The sequence below is a fragment of the Oratosquilla oratoria genome, chromosome 29 (assembly GCF_046742065.1).
Source record: "Oratosquilla oratoria isolate Oo_2021 chromosome 29, ASM4674206v1, whole genome shotgun sequence".
In the NCBI taxonomy this organism is placed as follows: domain Eukaryota; kingdom Metazoa; phylum Arthropoda; class Malacostraca; order Stomatopoda; family Squillidae; genus Oratosquilla; species Oratosquilla oratoria.
The window spans coordinates 37,303,703-37,324,864 of record NC_134805.1 but is presented as its reverse complement, the minus strand read 5'-3'; the positions used below and the strand labels follow the sequence as shown (position 1 = coordinate 37,324,864).

General features: G+C 26.8%; 1 protein-coding gene across 3 annotated transcripts in view; it reads left to right on the top strand.

Annotated features, from left to right (window-relative positions):
* The window catches only part of LOC143040909 (uncharacterized), a 232,179-nt gene that overhangs the window by 139,677 nt on the left and 71,340 nt on the right, over window positions 1-21,162 (top strand). For all 3 annotated transcript variants that reach the window (XM_076212361.1, XM_076212359.1, XM_076212360.1), the window contains 2 exons: window positions 2,564-2,700; window positions 4,252-4,633. In XM_076212361.1, coding sequence (XP_076068476.1) covers window positions 2,564-2,700; window positions 4,252-4,633 — 519 coding nt within the window. The remainder of the gene's footprint in view (window positions 1-2,563; window positions 2,701-4,251; window positions 4,634-21,162) is intronic.

Genomic DNA, 21,162 nt, shown 5'->3' with positions numbered 1-21,162 from the left:
ATTATCACATAACTCATGAAATATCACGTGATATTCTCAAGAATTTCATTCGTATTTGCAGTGAGGAGAGTGATGACGTAGAGGTCACAAGTTAAAAAAAAAAAAAAAAAAAAAAAAAAAAAAAAAAAAAAAAAAAAAAGGGAACTCCTAGCTGCTTCTTGTACAATGTTAGGTTTTGTTGAAACTAATACTACGCGCTATGTCAGTTTCACTTCTCGTTTTTCTCCGAGTTTCAGGTTTCAGTTTCAGGTGTCTGGGTTTCTGGTACTGAATGAAACAATAAGGCCGTGTTCACACTAGCGGTTTCAACTGCCTCGATTTGTATCGTGGCGGTTTAATTACGATGTAATTCAATGGAGGGCTCACACACAACCGAGTAGTTTTTCCTTGACTATGCGGTACAGCCGCAGTTTCCGCGCGGTTCAAACCGTTAGTGTGAAGAGGGACTAAAGTTCTAGCGCAGGGGGGGGGGGGGAGGCATCGTAGGGGTTGTCGAGGGGTAGCTGAAGGAAGCTGAGTTGTATTGAGTCAGAATGCTAGAGATTGAGCAAATGAGACCTTTTGGTCCATAACATGGAAAGATGAAACAAATTGTACCTATGCCATACCGAAAAAAAACAAAAACAAACAAACACGAAGTATTATTATTATTATTTGTTTGAGAATGCTATATCATTTTAGTGTCCACTTGAGAAGTTCATCTGTTTAGTATTACACTGAAAGTTAATTTTCCTTTTGTGTTGCATATGTAAACTCATCTCTATCCATGTACACTAAAAAATCAGTTGTTTTTTTTTCTAAATTTGTTGCCTTTTTTTCCATGATGAAACTTGAAATCTCCGACATATTAAATTCTGGTGAATCATATTTTGCTACATCTATTTTCTCTTCTTTTTATACTCAGTATTTTTATTCTTTAACGTGTTCCTTTTTTCATTTCTATCATTTCAATAATTTTTCATTTCATTTCATGAAAAATTGCGCTCATTTTTTATTATTATTATATATGGATTTTTTTTGCCTTTTCATTTTTGATATGTCTTGTATGAATTTCATTTCATTTGACAATGTGTCGTGAATTCTGTTTTGTCATTTTTGATAAAAAAAAAAAATAATAATAAAAAATGATTTGCTTCCTCGCTGGATCATATCTTGGGAGGTGCTTTACTGCTAATGATGTCGCCACCTTAGCCTATCCTACTCGGATAGCTATGAATCAAACAGGTGTCCATTGAAGCTATCTTGTCTGGCTCTACTTATTTATTTATCTATTCGTTTATCTATACTATTAATTAATCAATTAGATAATTCATTAACTTGTTTATTTATCTAATTTTTTGTTCACTTGTGTATTATCTTATGCAAATATTTACTGATTTATTTATTCATCAGTTTATTTGTTCATTTTTTTATTCATTTGCTCACCTATTTATTCATTTATTTGTTTATTTACTTATTTATTTATTTATTCATTTACTTGTTTATTTCAAATCTATTTGATTTATTTTTATCCTATTTATTCATCTATTCATTTGTTTGTTGATTTGTTTACTTATCTATTTATTCATTTACTTGTTTATTCATTTACTTGTTTATTTCAAATCTATTTGATTTATTTTTATCTTGATGATGAAGCAAGATGTCATTCTAGTTATTGCATGGTAATCTTGTTAAATGTGGAGAAACCCTCACGGCCAAAAGAGAACAACTATGCAAATCTAATTCCAGCTTTAGAATATTCTATACCCTCTAATTTTTAAGAACAGGATTAAAATGATTAAAAGAATCTTTAAGATAATAATATATTTTTACTAAATTGCTTGTATTTCTTCATTCTTTACATTATATCATGACCATCCAGGCCCCAAGCCCAATCAGAGACCAAAAGGTCGTTGTCTTACTCCTGTGTCCCTTTGTCCGTGATCTGGATGACCTCCTGGCCGAAGCCAAGGTTTGTGTCAAGAAATCGAACACTTCCAACCTGCAATTCGATGTCTCGGTCTGACAGACGACATACGTGTGTGTTCGATCGCTTACATATCTGGCTTAGGCAAGGGCTACATCCATACAAATTTGGAAACCTTAGATCCTGACTGCACATAGTGTTGTCGTTGTAACCATGGATAGATGATGCAAAGTACTGGATAGATTGCTGATATGATTATTTTTTTCCTTTTAAAGCGAATGCATCAATTTTGCAATGGCACGCACGCAGGCACACACACACACACACACACACACACACACATACATACACACACACACAAACAAACACACACACATACACACACACACAAGCACACACACACACATACACACACACACAAAGAGAAAGAGAGCGAGAACGAGAGATAGAGAGATAGATAGCTATATAAATATATATATATATATAGAGAGAGAGAGAGACAGAGAGAGACAGAGAGAAAGAGAGAGATAGAGATAGAGACGTGCAGGCATGGGGCAATTCAAGCATTGTACTGCATACGATTACTTTCCTCCTGCGGCGGGTTTCCCATTGTCAAAGCGAATGCCTCAAACGCGACATCGTTTCTTCATATGACAGATGCCCCCGAACCTCCAGTGCTTGAAGGACTCAGCGCAGAGTACCGAGTCGGAGACTCCCTCAACGTGACCTGTGTCATCAACAAGTCCCACCCACCGGCGCAGCTCGCCTTCGTTATCAACGGAAGAACAGTCAACGTAAGTATGGTCACCTCCGACGCGGCGGTTCAGTTACCGTGTAAGTCACTGAAGGCGTTCACACACAACCGCGCGGTTTTTTTTTTTCCCCTTGACTATATGGTACCGCCGCGGTTTTTGCAAGATTCACACCGCTAATGCAAACATGGCCTAATTTTCTGTCCTAGTTGGCAATTCGGATATTTAACCGGGAGAGGCCTTGTTCACATTTGCGGTTTAAACCGCGCGGAAACCGCAGCGGTACCGTATAGTCGAGGGAAAACTGTGCGGCTGTGTGTGAACGTCTCCATTGATTCAAACCGCTAGTGTGAACAGGGCCTGAGGCTCATTTCACACGTTTCAACTTTTCGCCGTCCACGACACGACGTCGTGCTGTGCTCACAAATAAACATAGGTGTCTGTGGATGCTTTCACACGTCACGACCACGAGAACGTGTGCAAACGTCCATAGACTCTATTGCTATTTGAGAACACGACGTCGTGTCGTGGAGGCGCACGGCGAAACGTCGATACGTGTGAAACGACCATAAAAAACTGGTTATGGTCCGGTGAGAGTCAGGAGAGAGAGAGAGAGAGAGAGAGAGAGAGAGAGAGAGAGAGAGAAAGAGATCCGTTCAACAGTGCAAGGTTCTTATCATGTTTATGTATAGCCTTTCTCGACCTCAACAACCACTTATAGTCAAGTCTAGGTATTATAGCAATATCTATACATCTGGAAACAGAGACTACAGATGCTGCATCACTAAAAGAAGAGACTTTTCCAGCACCCTCTAGGGGTTGCTTTATAAGAACCTATCAAAAGAAACACAATGTGAGTACGTTTCGTTCGTTAGAGCTTTATGAAGAACCTAATAAAACTGTAATAAGCGAAACGTCTTCCTATACAGGTTCCGTCCTCAAATGATGATTCTTTATTAGATAGACCTTTCGCCAATTGCCAGTTACAGAATATCTATTAACCTTTGGGTGTGATCGAGGTATCCAGAGGGTAAGCCTTTCCATGTCAAAGGCAACTCAAAGGTTTTATTCCAGCTACCACTAGGTAGTTTTAATTAGCAAGAGGTGGAACCCTGAGGGGATGACACTTGGTCACCGGATAGGGTACCAAGATTTCCCGCTGTCAACTTTGACTTTTCTTTCTCTAGTTTTTCACATTAGGAGATCTGACGGCCAAAGATTGACCCTCCTCTCTTTGTCCCTTTGTACAAGTATAATATAGTAATATACTCGCACAGACAGTCAAGGTCTTCAGAAACAGAGAGGCATCCCCACCACTTTTACTGGTTTCGAGTTAAGCACGGATCATGAAAGACGAAAGCCTCCTTTATATATATCCGTGTATAAGTCAAAACCAGTAAAAATGGCGGGGATGCCCCTCTGTTTCTGGAGGCCTCAACTGTCAAGCATTTCTTCCCAGTGACATCTACGAGAGGGACCTATGGGTTTCTAGTTAGTAGACCTCGAGTCAATACTTTTATCATTACAGATATTAAATAAGAAAAACATTTAGAAAAGATATTTTCATTGAAATTTCCTTCTCTCTTCAAACAGGAAGAATCAGCCGTGCTTCGAAAATACCAACCAATGGTGTCTCCCAGCAGCACCGGATCTTTCCAATACTACAACAACCGAAACCACGGTATGTACAACCCACGCTACAACGCCAACCAAAACTACGAGGATCACTTCCAGTACAGCAGCGGCTACAATAGAAACTACAACTACAATAGTAATCCGAACACTTCGGGCCACTCAGATGCGGACACTCCCGATCTTTACATCTCACGGCTCGGGCTCACCCTCCCGCTAAACCCGTCTCACGAGCCGGAGGTGAGGATATCCTGCCGAGCGTGGGTGGACAGCTTCCTTCAGGAGGAAGACGCCGTTGTAAAAGTTTCTCAAGTACAGCCCTTCCTCTCCTTGTTCAATTCCGGTGAGTTTATTGATCTATTTATTTATTTTCTAGGGAGGAGGGAGGGGGAAGGGGTATCCATAGTTATACTTCTTTCTCAGTATTTATATATATATATATATATATATATATATATATATATATATATATATATATATATATTTGGGGGGTAATACTTTTTTTTTTTTAGGGTAGGTAGTGTTTTTTTGTTCCTTAGTAGTGTTTCCTATTGAGAAGGGTGCTTGGTGTATGTATGTATAATATTTTTTTTTAGCAAATGAAGAAAGGAGGACAAGGGGAAGAGGAGGGTGACAAGAAAAAAGAACAGGAGGAGGAGGAGGAGGAGGAGGATATTAAAAAGAGGAATAGAAGGAGGAGAAGGACGGTGATCCTGATATATACATACATTATATATATATATATATATATATATATATATATATATATATATATATATATATATATATATATATATATATATTGTAAGGATACGTGGAAAAAGCTATAAGAGAGATACCTAGGTTAGAAGAAGTGAGACTGTGCGTGTATGTATGCGTGTGTTCGTATGCGTGTGCTCGTGTGTATATGCATATGTTCGTGTGTGTATGCATGTATTCATGTGTGCGCGCGTGTGTGCATGAGTGTGTGTGAGCTGTATACATGTGTACGTATATATGTGCATGTATGCATGTCTGTAAGACGTACAAACAATCATCATCTTTGATTTCTTGTCTAGCTTTTGGTTTCAAATTTGAGGCTTCGGAGGGAAAGGGAACGAGGGGAAGACCCTTCCTCATTATCTCTTCCCCTGCGGAAGTTATGTTCAAGAACCTCACAAGTGTGTCGACGATGTTGTCCTCCGAACTCGCCGGAAAAAGCATGTCAACATGCTGCGTTATCGGTTAATAGTGGATGCATACATACGTACATACATACATACATACATACATACATACATACATACGTACATACATACATACAATATACATACATGTATGCATATATACACATACATGCATACACGCGTACAGAGAGATATTCCCACCTGTAGACACGCGCGAGCAAAGCTCTTTTCGTGTAGGTACATTTGCATATGCCAACACGTGCACATACGCACGAACACGCAAACATATACTCGTACATACACAAGCACACATTATGCATACAGTAGACACATTCATGGGTTTGGGTAATAGGGCCGATGTGTCTGTGTGCTTTTGTGTGCGTGTGTGTGTGTGTGTGTGTGTGTGTGTGTGTGTGTGTGTGTGTGTGTGTGTGTGTGTGTGTGTGTAGTGTGGAAGTGCATATACGTCTCCATGTTCGATTTTTTTTTTCACTGCCTGGATTTCGTGGGTAGACATGTTGCCTGTCTGCTCTTTGTTTTCTCTCTCACACCCCTTCTCTTTTCTTTCTCTTTTCCTGTTCATTTTATTGTAGGATATTTTGCAAAAATCTTTACATGTTCTTTCTTCAGTCAGGTTTTGGCTTAAAAAAAAAAGTCTCGTGGTAAATTGCCAAATTTAATCTTATTTTCAGTTATTGAAGAAAGTTCATGACTCGTTTTCAATTTGATATGATTTTTCTTTATTCTTGAGCCCTGATTACATTCTTTCTGAGTCTCGTTATTTACAATCTCTCTCTCTCTCTCAAGTCTTATTTATTATTTATTTATTCTTTTGCGGAGTAAATATTTTTATTATTTACCATAAGTTCTGACCCAGGGCGGTGGGCAAGGTGCAGGGATGACCCGTCATCCAGGAGGTGCTCAGATGAGAGGGAGGGTGGGAGGGGTATGGAGTGTATTTAGGGATGAAATGGGTGGGAGTGTTTTTATGACTTAACCTTTTTGGCTACCTCCCTTGAAAGGGGGAAAAAGCCTTGGTATATGTATGTACCATAAGTACAGAAGGCTTGGTTTCAAAGCTGTTAATAGAATATTAATAAGAGTGATAATAGTAATAATAATAGTAATGATAATTGATAATGGTAATATTGATGATCATAGTAATATTAGTAATAGCAAGGGTCATAGGGATAATAATAATGGTAATAATAAGTGATAATGATAGTAATGGTGATAATGGTAATGATAATAGTTATGGCAACTATTATCATTAGTTATTGCTAAAAGTAATGGTAATGATAATAGTATTGGTAATTACTATTACCATTACTAAAACACAATGGCAAACGCCGACAAGACTGTGAGAATAAACACCGTGTGAGATCGAAACCTTTATTGGTACGACGTTTCGCTTGTTACAGCTTTTTCAAGTACAGACATGGCAAACACTCTGAGTATGTATAGGCCGACGGGGAAGGAACTGGGAGAGGTGATCAGGGAGGGGTGGGTGGTAGGTGGAGGGGCGGAGGGGGGTGTGTGTGAGAAGGGGGACGGGTGGGACTTGGTGGAGATAAAGGAGGACATTTCGGACAGTTTGTTGAAGTAGACTAAGGGGGACATTTCATACATTTGTATAATGCGGGTAACAGATGGATGATAGGAGGGGCGATGTTAAACATGCCTCTGTTCTGCTCAATGGTTTTGAAGCTTTGAATGGCGGCCGCTTCGAGGCATTTCCTCCTCACCCTGTCTGGTTCACTAAAAAGAAGCTCTGCGTTATCTCAATCCATCAGGTGGTCGTTGGTGTTCCGGTGGATAACACAGGCGTTGGTGGTGATATTGTTCCGGGAATCGTAGCGATGCTCCCGGATCCGGGTCTTCAGGTCACGGGAGGTCTCGCCGATGTATACTTTATCACATCCAGCACGGTATGCGGTAGACACCAGCGGTTTTTTTTTTTTTTTTTTTTTTTTTTTTTTTTTTTTTTTTTTCCCCCCCCCCCCATCTCGTCCTGGCTGTCACTATTAGAGAGCTCTTTGATAGTTCTGCTGGACTGGCCCACTACCTGTATGTTGCAACGCCCAAGTGTCCGGGTGAGGGTGGTGGTGACGCTGCTGGCTGGAAGGATAAGCCTCCTGGCTGGTTCTTCCGTTGGAACCCGCCCTGCCATTATTTTGAGTGCCTTTTTCTTACACTGGTGGATGATGCACTCTGGATATTCTAATTTCTGAAAAACCTCCTTTATGTGCCTAAACTCGTCCTCTAAGAATTCAGGGCTACAAATTTTGAGAGCTCTGAGGTAGAAACCTATAACTACACCTTTTTTAATACTGAGGTCATGGTGGGATAGGAAGTGAGATACCCTTATCATCAAACATGATAATTTTTTAAAATTTACAGTCTACAGGAAACCAACCAATAAGGACGATTTGACTCACTTCCTATCCCATGACCTCAGTATTAAAGTATTATCACTACTACGATTATTATTATTACTTCTATTATTACTACTAATTACTATTACTAATTACTATTATTATTATTACTATGATTATTACTACGATTATCATTACTACTAATAATAATCACAGTAGTAATTAGTAGTAATTAGTAGTAATAGTAGAAGTAAAACAATAATCGTAATAATAATAGTAATTAGTAGTAATAGTAGTAATAATAGTAGTAATAATATTTGTAATTAGTAATAATAACGGTAGTAATTAGTAGTAATAGAAGTAAAATAATCGTGGTAGTAACAATAATCGTAGTAATAATAGTAATAATAGTAATAACTAGTAATTATTAGTAATAGTAATAATACTAATATTACTACTATTATTACTACTATTACAACGATTATTAATTATTACTATTATTATTACTAATTATTACTACTATTACTACGATTATTATTACTACTAATAATAGTAATTAGTAATAGTAGTAACAGTAATTAGAATAATAGTAGTAGAAGTAAAATAATAATCGTAGTAAATAATAATAGTAATTAGTAGTAATAGTAGAAGTAATAATAATAGTAATAATAGTAATTAGTAATAACTAATAATAGTAATAATGATAATAGTAATTAGTAGTAATAGTATTAGTACTAATAGTAATAATACTATTACTACTACTATTACTATTATTACTACTATTACTACGATTATTACTTCTACTATTACTAATTACTATTACTTCTACTATTACTAATTACTATTACTTCTACTATTACTAATTACTATTATTATTACTACGATTATTATTACTACTACTATTACTACTATTATTACCACGATTACTATTACTAATATTAATAGTAATAATAGTAATTAGTAATAGTAATAATAACAGTAGTAATTAGTAGTAATAGTAGAAGTAAAATAATAATCGTAGTAATAATAACAGTAATTAGTAGTAATAGTAGTAATAATAATTAGTAATAAGTAGTAATAGAAGTAAAATAATCGTAGTAATAGTAGTAGTAGTAATATTAGTAATGAGTAATAATAGTAATATAGTAGTAATAGTAATAATCGTAGTTATAATAGTAACTAGTAGTAATAGTAGAAGTAATAGTAATCGTAGTAATAGTAGTAGTAATAATAGTAATAGTAATAGAAGTAATCGCAGTAATAATAGTAATAGTAATAATGGTAGTAATAATAACTAATTAGTAGTGATAGAAGTAAAATAAAAATCGTAGTAATATTGATAATAGTAATTAGTAGTAATAGTAGTAGTAATAATACTAATATTACTACTATTACTACGATTATTATTACTACTATTACTACTAATTACTATTACTACGATTATTATTACTACTATTACTACGATTAGTATTACTATTATTTTACTACAATTATTAATTATTACTATTATTATTAATACTATTATTACTACTATTATTATAACTACTATTATAACTACGATTATAACTACGATTATTTTACTTCTACTAATTACTACTAATTTCTATTATTACTACTACTACGATTATTATTATTACTTCTACTACTAATTACTATTATTACTGCTATTACTACAATTAATTATTACTACTACTATTACTACGATTATTTTACTTCTATTACTACTAATTAATATTATTACTAATTACTATTATTACTACTATTACTACTATTATTACTATTACTACGATTACTATTATTACTTCTATTACTACGAGTATTAATTACTACTATTACTACTATTCCTAATTACTAATATTATCATTACTACGATTATTACTACGATAATTATTAATACCACTACTATTACTGTTATTATTACTACGATTATTATTTCTACTATTACTACGATTATTATTATGACTTCTACTATTACTACTATTTACTATTATTACTACGATTATTATTACAACTAATATTACTACGATTATTAGTACTTCTACTACTATTACAACTAATTACTATTATTACACTACTATTATTACTACTATTACTACGATTATTTACTTCTACTACTACTACTATTACTACTGTTATTATTACTACGATTATTATTACTACTAATGAATAAAAATAGTAATTAGTGATAATAGTAATAACAAGTAATTAGTAGTAATTAGTAATAGTAGAAGTAAAATAATAATCGTAGTAATAATAGTAATTAGTAGTAATAACAGTAGTAATAGTAATAATAGTAATTATTAGTAATTTGTAGTATAATAATCGTAGTAATAGTAGTAGTAATAATAGTAATAGTATTAATAGTAGTAATAATAGTAGTAATAATAGTAGTAATAATAATAGTAATTAGTAGTATTAGTAGAAGTAAAATAATCGTAGTAGTAAAATAATAGTAATTAGTAGTAATAGTGGTAATAATACTAATATTACTATTATTACTAATATTACTATTATTACTACTATTACTTCTATTATTACTATTATATGTACTATTACTACTTTAACTATTATTACTACTATTACTATTATCACTACTATTACTTTTATTACTATTACTAATTACTATTATTATTACGATTATTATACGATTATCATTACTACTACTACTACTACTACTACTACTACTACTACTACTACTACTATTATTACTACGATTATTATTACTACTAATAATAGCAATTAGTACTAATAGAAGTAATTATAATAGTAATAATAATAGTAATTAGTAATAGTAATAACAAGTAATTAGTAGTAATAGAAGTAAAATAATCGTAGTAGTAATAAAAGTAATAATAATAGTAATAATATTAATTAGTAATTTGTAGTATAATAATCGTAGTAATAGTAGTAATAAAAGTAGTAATAATAATAGTAATTAGTAGTATTAGTAGAAGTAAAATAATCGTTGTAGTAAAATAATAGTAATTAGTAGTAATAGTAGTGGTAATAATACTAATAGTACTATTATTACTACTATTACTATTACTACTATTACTGCGATTATTACTTCTACTATTCCTACTAATTACTATTATTAATACTATTACTACTTACTATTATTACTATTATTACTACTACTATTACTACGATTACTATTATTATTACGATTATTATACGATTATTATTACTACTACTACTACTATTATTACTACGATTATTATTACTACTAATAATAGCAATTAGTGATAGTAATATTAGAAGTAATTATAATAGTAGTAATGATAATAGTAATTAGTAATAACAGTAGTAATAATAATTAGTAATTAGTAAAAGTAAAATAATCGTAGTAATAATAATAGTAATTATTAATAATAACAGTAATAATAGTAATTGGTAGTAATAGAAGTAAAATAATCTTTGTAATAGTAAAAGTAATAATAGTAATAGCAATAATAGTAATTAGTAGTAATATTAGAAGTAATAATAATAATCGTAGTAATAATAGTAAGTAGTAATTGTAGAAATAATAATCGTAGTAATAGTAATAATAGTAGTAATAATAACAGTAGTAATTAGTAGTAATAGTAGAAGTTGAATAATAATCGTAGTAATAATAATAATAATTAGTAGTAGTAAGAGTAATAATACTATTACTACGATTATTACTACGATTATTATTACTAAAACAATTACTACTGTTATTTTACGATTATTATTACTACTATTACTACTATTTACTATTATTACTATTACTACGATTATTAATTATTACTATTATTATTACTATTATTACTACGATTTTTATTACTATTATTACTACTATTACTACGATTATTTACTACTACTATTACTACGATTATTATTACTTCTACTATTACTACTAATTACTATTATTACTATTACGATTATTAATTATTACTATTATTATTACTACTATTTTACTACGATTAATATTACTACTATTATTACTATTACTACGATTATTAATTATTACTATTATTACTATTATTACTACGATTATTACTATTATTACTACTATTACTACTATTACTACGATTATTTACTTCTACTACTATTACTATTATTACTAATATTACTACGATTATTATTACTTATATTACTATTACTACGATTATTAATTATTACTATTATTACTATTACTACGATTACTACTAGTACTACTACTATAACTACTGTTATTATTACTACGATTATTATTACTACTATTACTACAATTATTATCATTACTTCTACTATTACTACTATTTACTATTATTACTACGATTATTATTACAACTACTATTACTACGATTATTAATTATTACTATTATTACTATTACTACGATTATTACTACGATTATTTTTTACTACTACTACTATTACTACTGTTATTATTACTAGGATTATTATTACTACTATTACTACGATTATTATTATGACTTCTACTATTACTACTATTTACTATTATTACTACGATTATTATTACAACTAATATTACTACGATTATTAGTACTTCTACTACTATTACAACTAATTACTATTATTACACTACTATTATTACTACTATTACTACGATTATTTACTTCTACTACTACTACTATTACTACTGTTATTATTACTACGATTATTATTACTACTACTAATGAATAATAATAGTAATTAGTGATAATAGTAATAACAAGTAATTAGTAGTAATAGTAGAAGTAAAATAATAATCGTAGTAATAATAATAGTAATTAGTAGTAATAACAGTAGTAATAGTAATAATAGTAATTATTAGTAATTTGTAGTATAATAATCGTAGTAATAGTAGTAATAATAGTAATAGTATTAATAGTAGTAATAATAGTAGTAATAATAGTAATTAGTAGTATTAGTAGAAGTAAAATAATCGTAGTAATAACAGTAATTAGTAATAATAGTAGTAGTAATAGTAGTAGTAATACTACTAATATTACTACTATTACTATTGTTACTACTATTACTACGATTATTATTACTTCTACTATTACTACTAATTACTATTATTACTACTATTACTACGATTATTATTACTATTATTATTACTACTATTACTAATTACTATTATTATTACGATTATTATACGATTATCATTACTACTGCTACTACTACTACTACTACTACTATTATTACTACTAATAATAGCAATTAGTACTAATAGAAGTAATTATAATAGTAATTAGAAATAATAATAACTAGTAATTAGTAGTAACAGTAGAACTAAAATAATCGTAGTAATAATAATAATAGTAATTAGTAGTAATAAAAGTAATAATAATAGTAATAATAATATTAATTAGTAATTTGTAGTATAATAATCGTAGTAATAGTAGTAATAAAAGTAGTAATAATAATAGTAATTAGTAGTATTAGTAGAAGTAAAATAATCGTTGTAGTAAAATAATAGTAATTAGTAGTAATAGTAGTGGTAATAATACTAATAGTACAATTATTACTACGCTTATTATTACTACTACTATTACTACGATTATTACTTCTACTATTACTAATTACTATTAATACTACTATTACTACGATTATTACTTAATACTAATATTATTACTACTATTACTAATTACTATTATTATTACGATTATTATTATACGATTATTATTACTACTACTACTATTATTACTACGATTATTATTACTACTAATAATAGCAATTAGTGATAGTAGTAATAGTAGAAGTAATTATAATAGTAGTAATGATAATAGTAATTAGTAATAATAGTAATAATAATTAGTAAGTAAAAGTAAAATAATCGTAGTAATAATAATAGTAATTAGTAATAATAACAGTAGTAATAGTAATTGGTAGTAATAGAAGTAAAATAATCTTTGTAATAGTAGAAGTAATAAGAGTAGTAATAATAGTAATTAGTAGTAATAGTAGAGGTAATAATAATAATCGTAGTAATAGTAATTATATTCGTAGTAATAATAGTAATTAGTAATAGTAATAATAATCGTAGTAATAATAGTAATAATAGTGATAATAACCGTAGTAATTAGTAGTAATAGTCGAAGTAAAATAATAATCGTAGTAGTAATAATAATAGTAATTAGTAATAGTAGCAGTAATAATACTATTACTATTATTACTACTATTACTATTACTACAACAATTACTACTATTATTTTACGATTATTATTACTACTATTACTACTATTTACTATTATTACTATTACTACAATTATTAATTATTACTATTATTACTATTACTACGATTACTACTAGTACTACTACTATAACTACTGTTATTATTACTACGATTATTATTACTACTACTACTACTACGATTATTATTACTTCTACTATTACTACTAATTACTAATATTACTACTATTATTACTACTACTATTACTACGATTATTGATTATTAATATTATTACTATTACTACGATTATTTTTACTACTACTATTACTACTGTTATTATTACTACTATTACTACGATTATTATTATAACTTCTACTATTACTACTACTACGATTATTATTACAACTAATATTACTACGATTATTAGTACTTATACTACTATTACTACTAATTACTATTATTATACTACTATTTCTACGATTATTTACTTCTACTACTATTACTATTACTACTACTATTACTACTGTTATTATTACTACGATTATTATTACTACTAATGAATAATAATAGTAATTAGTGATAATAGTAATAACAAGTAATTAGTAGTAATAGTAGAAGTAAAATAATAATCGTAGTAATAATAATAGTAATTAGTAGTAATAACAGTAGTAATAGTAATAATAGTAATTATTAGTAATTTGTAGTATAATAATCGTAGTAATAGTAGTAGTAATAATAGTAGTATCAATAGTAGTAATAAAAGTAGTAATATAAATAGTAATTAGTAGTATTAGAAGTAAAATAATCTTAGTAGTAAAATAATAGTAATAAGTAGTAATAGAAGTGGTATTATTACTACTATTACTACGATTACTACTTATTACTATTATTACTACTATTACTACGATTATTATTACTTCTACTAATACTACTAATTACTATTATTACAACGATTATTATTACTACTATTACTACGATTATTACTTCTACTATTACTAATTACTATTATTACTACTATTATTACGATTATTATTACTACTGCTACTACTACTACTACTACTACTACTATTATTACTACTAATAATAGCAATTAGTACTAATAGAAGTAATTATAATAGTAATTAGAAATAATAATAACTAGTAATTAGTAGTAACAGTAGAACTAAAATAATCGTAGTAATAATAATAATAGTAATTAGTAGTAATAAAAGTAATAATAATAGTAATAATAATATTAATTAGTAATTTGTAGTATAATAATCGTAGTAATAGTAGTAATAAAAGTAGTAATAATAATAGTAATTAGTAGTATTAGTAGAAGTAAAATAATCGTTGTAGTAAAATAATAGTAATTAGTAGTAATAGTAGTGGTAATAATACTAATAGTACAATTATTACTACGCTTATTATTACTACTACTATTACTACGATTATTACTTCTACTATTACTAATTACTATTAATACTACTATTACTACGATTATTACTTAATACTATTACTACGATTATTACTTTTACTATTACTACTAATTACTATAATTACTACGATTATTATTACTACTACTATTACTATTATTACTACGATTATTATTACTACTAATAATAGCAATTAGTGATAGTAATATTAGAAGTAATTATAATAGTAGTAATGATAATAGTAATTAGTAATAACAGTAATAGTAATTAGTAGTAATTAGTAAAAGTAAAATAATCGTAGTAATAATAGTAGTAATAATAATAGTAATTAGTAATAATAACAGTAGTAATAGTAATAATAGAAATTGGTAGTAATAGAAGTAAAATAATCTTTGTAATAGTAGAAGTAATATTCAAAGTAATAGTAATAATAGTAATTAGTAGTAATAGTAAATCGTAGTAATAATCGTAGTAATAATAGTAATTAGTAGTAATAGTACTAGAAGTAATAATAATCGTGGTAATAATCGTAGAAATAATAACAGTAGTAATTAGTAGTAATAGTAGAAGTTGAATAATAATCGTAGTAATAATAATAATAATTAGTAGTAGTAACAGTAATAATACTATTCCTACGATTATTACTACGATTATTATTACTACAACAATTACTACTATTATTTTACGATTATTATTACTACTATTACTACTATTTACTATTATTACTATTACTACGATTATTACATATTACTATTATTACTAGTATTACTACGATTATTACTTATTACTACTATTATTATAACTACTATTACTACGATTATTATTACTTCTTCTATTACTACTAATTACTATTATAGTTAGTATTACTACGATTATTAATTATTACTACTCTTATTATCATTATTACTTATTACTATTATTATTACTACTACTATTACTATTACTACGATTATTAATTATTACTATTATTATTACTATTATTACTACGATATTTATTACTATTGTTACTATTATTACTACGATTATTATCACTACTACAATTACTACTAAATACTATTATTACTACAATTACTACGATTATTACTACGATTATTATTACTACAACAATTACTAGTTATTTTACGATTATTATTACTACTATTACTACTATTTACTATTATTACTATTACTACGATTATTAATTATTACTATTATTATTACTACGATTTTTATTACTACTATTATTACTACGATTATTTACTACTATTACTACTAATTACTATTACTACGATTATTATTACTACAACAATTACTAGTTATTTTACGATTATTATTAGTACTATTACTACTATTTACTATTATTACTATTACTACGATTATTAATTATTACTATTATTACTATTATTACTACGATTATTAATTACTATTATTACTACGATTATTACTACGATTATTACTACTATTACTACTAATTACTATTATTACTACTATTACTACGATTATTAACTATTACTATTATTACTACGATTACTACTACTACTACTACTACTGTTATTACTACGATTATTATTACTACTACTACTAATAGTAATAATGATAATAGTTATTAGTAATAGTAGTAATAATAGTAGTAATAGTAGTAATATTAGAAGTAAAATAATCGTAGTAGTAAAATAATAGTAATTAGTAGTAATAGTAGTGGTAATAATACTAATAGTACTATTATTACTACTATTACTATTATTACTATTACTACGATTATTACTTCTATTACTACTAATTACTATTCTTACTATCACTACTAATATTAATTATTACTATTGTTATTATTACTATTACTAATTACTATTATTATTATTACTACGATTATTATTACTACTACTACTACTATTATTACTACGATTATTATTACTACTAATAATAGCAATTAGTGATAGTAGTAATAGTAGAAGTAATTATAATAGTAGTAATGATAATAGTAATTAGTAATAACAGTAGTAATAATAATTAGTAGTTAGTAAAAGTAAAATAATCGTAGTAATAATAATAGTAATTGGTAGTAATAGAAGTAAAATAATCTTTGTAATAGTAGAAGTAATAAGAGTAGTAAAAATAGTAATTAGTAGTAATAGTAGAACTAATAATAATAATCGTAGTAATAATAATCGTAGTAATAATAGTAAGTAGTAATTGTAGAAATAATAATCGTAGTAATAGTAATAATAGTAGTAATAATAACAGTAGTAATTAGTAGTAATAGTAGAAGTTGAATAATAATCGTAGTAATAATAATAATATTTAGTAGTAGTAAGAGTAATAATACTATTACTACGATTATTACTACGATTATTATTACTACAACAATTACTACTGTTATTTTACGATTATTACTACTATTACTACTAATTACTATTATTACGATTACTACGATTATTATTACTACTATTATTATTACTATTATTACTACGACTTTTATTACTATTATTACTACTATTACTACGATTATTTACTACTATTATTACTACGATTATTATTACTATTACTACGATTATTTTACTTCTATTACTCTTAATTACTACTAATTACTATTAGTTATTACTATTACTAATTACTATTATTACTACGATTATTAATTATTACTATTATTATTACAACTATTATTACGATTATTACTATTATTACTACTATTACTACGATTATTAAATATTACTAATTATCATTACTACTATTACTACGATTATTTTACTTCTACTACTATTACTACTAATTATTATTATTACTATTATTAATATTACTACGATTACTACTAGTACTACTACTATAACTACTGTTACTAATACTACGATTATTATTACTATTATTACTACAATTATTATCATTACTTCTACTATTACTACTATTTACTATTATTACTACGATTATTATTACAACTACTATTACTACGATTATTAATTATTACTATTATTACTATTACTACGATTATTACTACGATTATTTTTACTACTACTACTATTACCACTACTGTTATTATTACTATTATTATTATTACTACTATTACTACGATTATTATTATGACTTCTACTATTACTACTATTTACTATTATTACTACGATTATTATTACAACTAATATTACTACGATTATTAGTACTTCTACTACTATTACAACTAATTACTATTATTACACTATTATTACTACTATTACTACGATTATTTACTTCTACTACTACTATTACTAATGTTATTATTACTACGATTATTATTACTACTACTAATGAATAATAATAGTAATTAGTGATAATAGTAATAACAAGTAATTAGTAGTAATAGTAGAAGTATAATAATAATCGTAGTAATAATAGTAATTAGTAGTAATAACAGTAGTAATAGTAATAATAGTAATTATTAGTAATTTGTAGTATAATAATCGTAGTAATAGTAGTAATAATAGTAGTAATAATAATATTAATTAGTAGTATTAGTAGAAGTAAAATAATCGTAGTAGTAAAATAATACTAATTAGTAGTAATAGTTGTAATAATACTAATATTACTATTACTATTATTACTACTATTACTACGATTATTATTATTACTTCTACTACTATTACTAATTACTATTATTACTACGATTATTAATTATTACTATTATTATTACTATTACTAATTACTATTATTATTATTACTACGATTATTACTACGATTATTACTACTAATACTACTACTACTACTACTACTACTATTATTACTACGATTATTATTACTACTAATAATAGCAATTAGTACTAATAGAAGTAATTATAATAGTAATTAGTAATAGTAATAACAAGAAATTAGTAGTAATAGAAGTAAAATAATCGTAATAATAATAATAGTAATTAGTAGTAATAAAAGTAATAATAATAGTAATAATAATATTTAGTAATTTGTAGTATAATAATCGTAGTAATAGTAGTAATAAAAGTAATAATAATAGTAATTAGTAGTTTTAGTAGAAGTAAAATAATCGTAGTAGTAAAATAATAGTAATTAGTAGTAATAGTAGTGGTAATAATACTAATAGTACTATTATTACTACTATTACTATTATTACTATTACTACGATTATTACTTCTACTATTACTACTAATTACTATTATTACTACTATTACTACTTACTATTATTACTATTATTACTACTACTATTACTAATTACTATTATTATTACGATTATTATACGATTATTATTACTACTACTATTATTACTACCATTATTATTACTACTAATAATAGCAATTAGTGATAGTAGTAATAGTAGAAGTAATTATAATAGTAGTAATGATAATAGTAATTAGTAATAATAGTAATAATATAATTAGTAGTAAAAGTAAAATAATCGTAGTAATAATAATAGTAATTAGTAATAATAACAGTAGTAATAGTAATTGGTAGTAATAGAAGTAAAATAATCTTTGTAATAGTAGAAGTATTAAGAGTAGTAATAATAGTAATTAGTAATAATTTTAGAAGTAATAATCGTAGTAATAATAATCGTAGTAATATTAGTAAGTAGTAATTGTAGAAATAATAATCGTAGTAATAGTAATAATAGTAGTAATAATAACAGTAGTAATTAGTAGTAATAGTAGAAGTTGAATAATAATCGTAGTAATAATAATAATAATTAGTAGTAGTAAGAGCAATAATACTATTACTACGATTATTACTACGATTATTATTATTACAACAATTACTACTGTTATTTTACGATTATTATTACTACTATTACTACTTTTACTATTATTACTATTACTACGATTATTAATTATTACTATTATTATTACTACGATTTTTATTACTACGATTATTTACTACTACTATTACTACTAATTACTATTACTACTATTATTACTACAACAATTACTAGTTATTTTACGATTATTATTAGTACTATTACTACTATTTACTATTATTACTATTACTACGATTATTAATTATTACTATTATTACTACGATTAGTACTACTACTATTATTACTACTATTACTACGATTATTTACTACTACTAATACTACGATTATTACTACTAGTAGTATTACTACTGTTATTATTACGATTATTATTACTACTACTACTACTACTAATAGTAAAAATAGTAATAGTAAATAGTAATAGTAGTAATAATAACAGTAGTAATTAGTAGTATTAGTAGAAGTAAAAATAATCGTAGTAGTAAAATAATAGTAATTAGTAGTAATAGTAGTGGTAATAATACTAATAGTACTATTATTACAACGATTATTATTACTACTATTACTACGATTATTACTTCTACTATTACTACTAATTACTATTATTACTACTATTACTACGATTATTACTTATTACTATTATTATTACTACTATTACTAATTACTATTATTATTACTACGATTATTATTACTTCTACTACTACTATTATTACAACGATTATTATTACTACTAATAATAGCAATTAGTGATAGTAGTAATAGTAGAAGTAATTATAATAGTAGTAATGATAATAGTAATTAGTAATAACAGTAGTAATAATAATTAGTAGTTAGTAAAAGTAAAATAATCGTAGTAAAAATAATAGTAATTAGTAATAACAGTAGTAATAGAAATTGGTAGTAATAGAAGTAAAATAATCTTTTTAATAGTAGTAATAGTAGAAGTAATAAGAGTAGTAAGAATAGTAATTAGTAGTAATAGTAGTAATTAGTAGTAATAGTAGAAGTAATAATAATAATGGTAGTAATAATAATCGTAGCAATAATACTAATTGTAGAAATAATAATCGTAGTAATAGTAATAATAGTA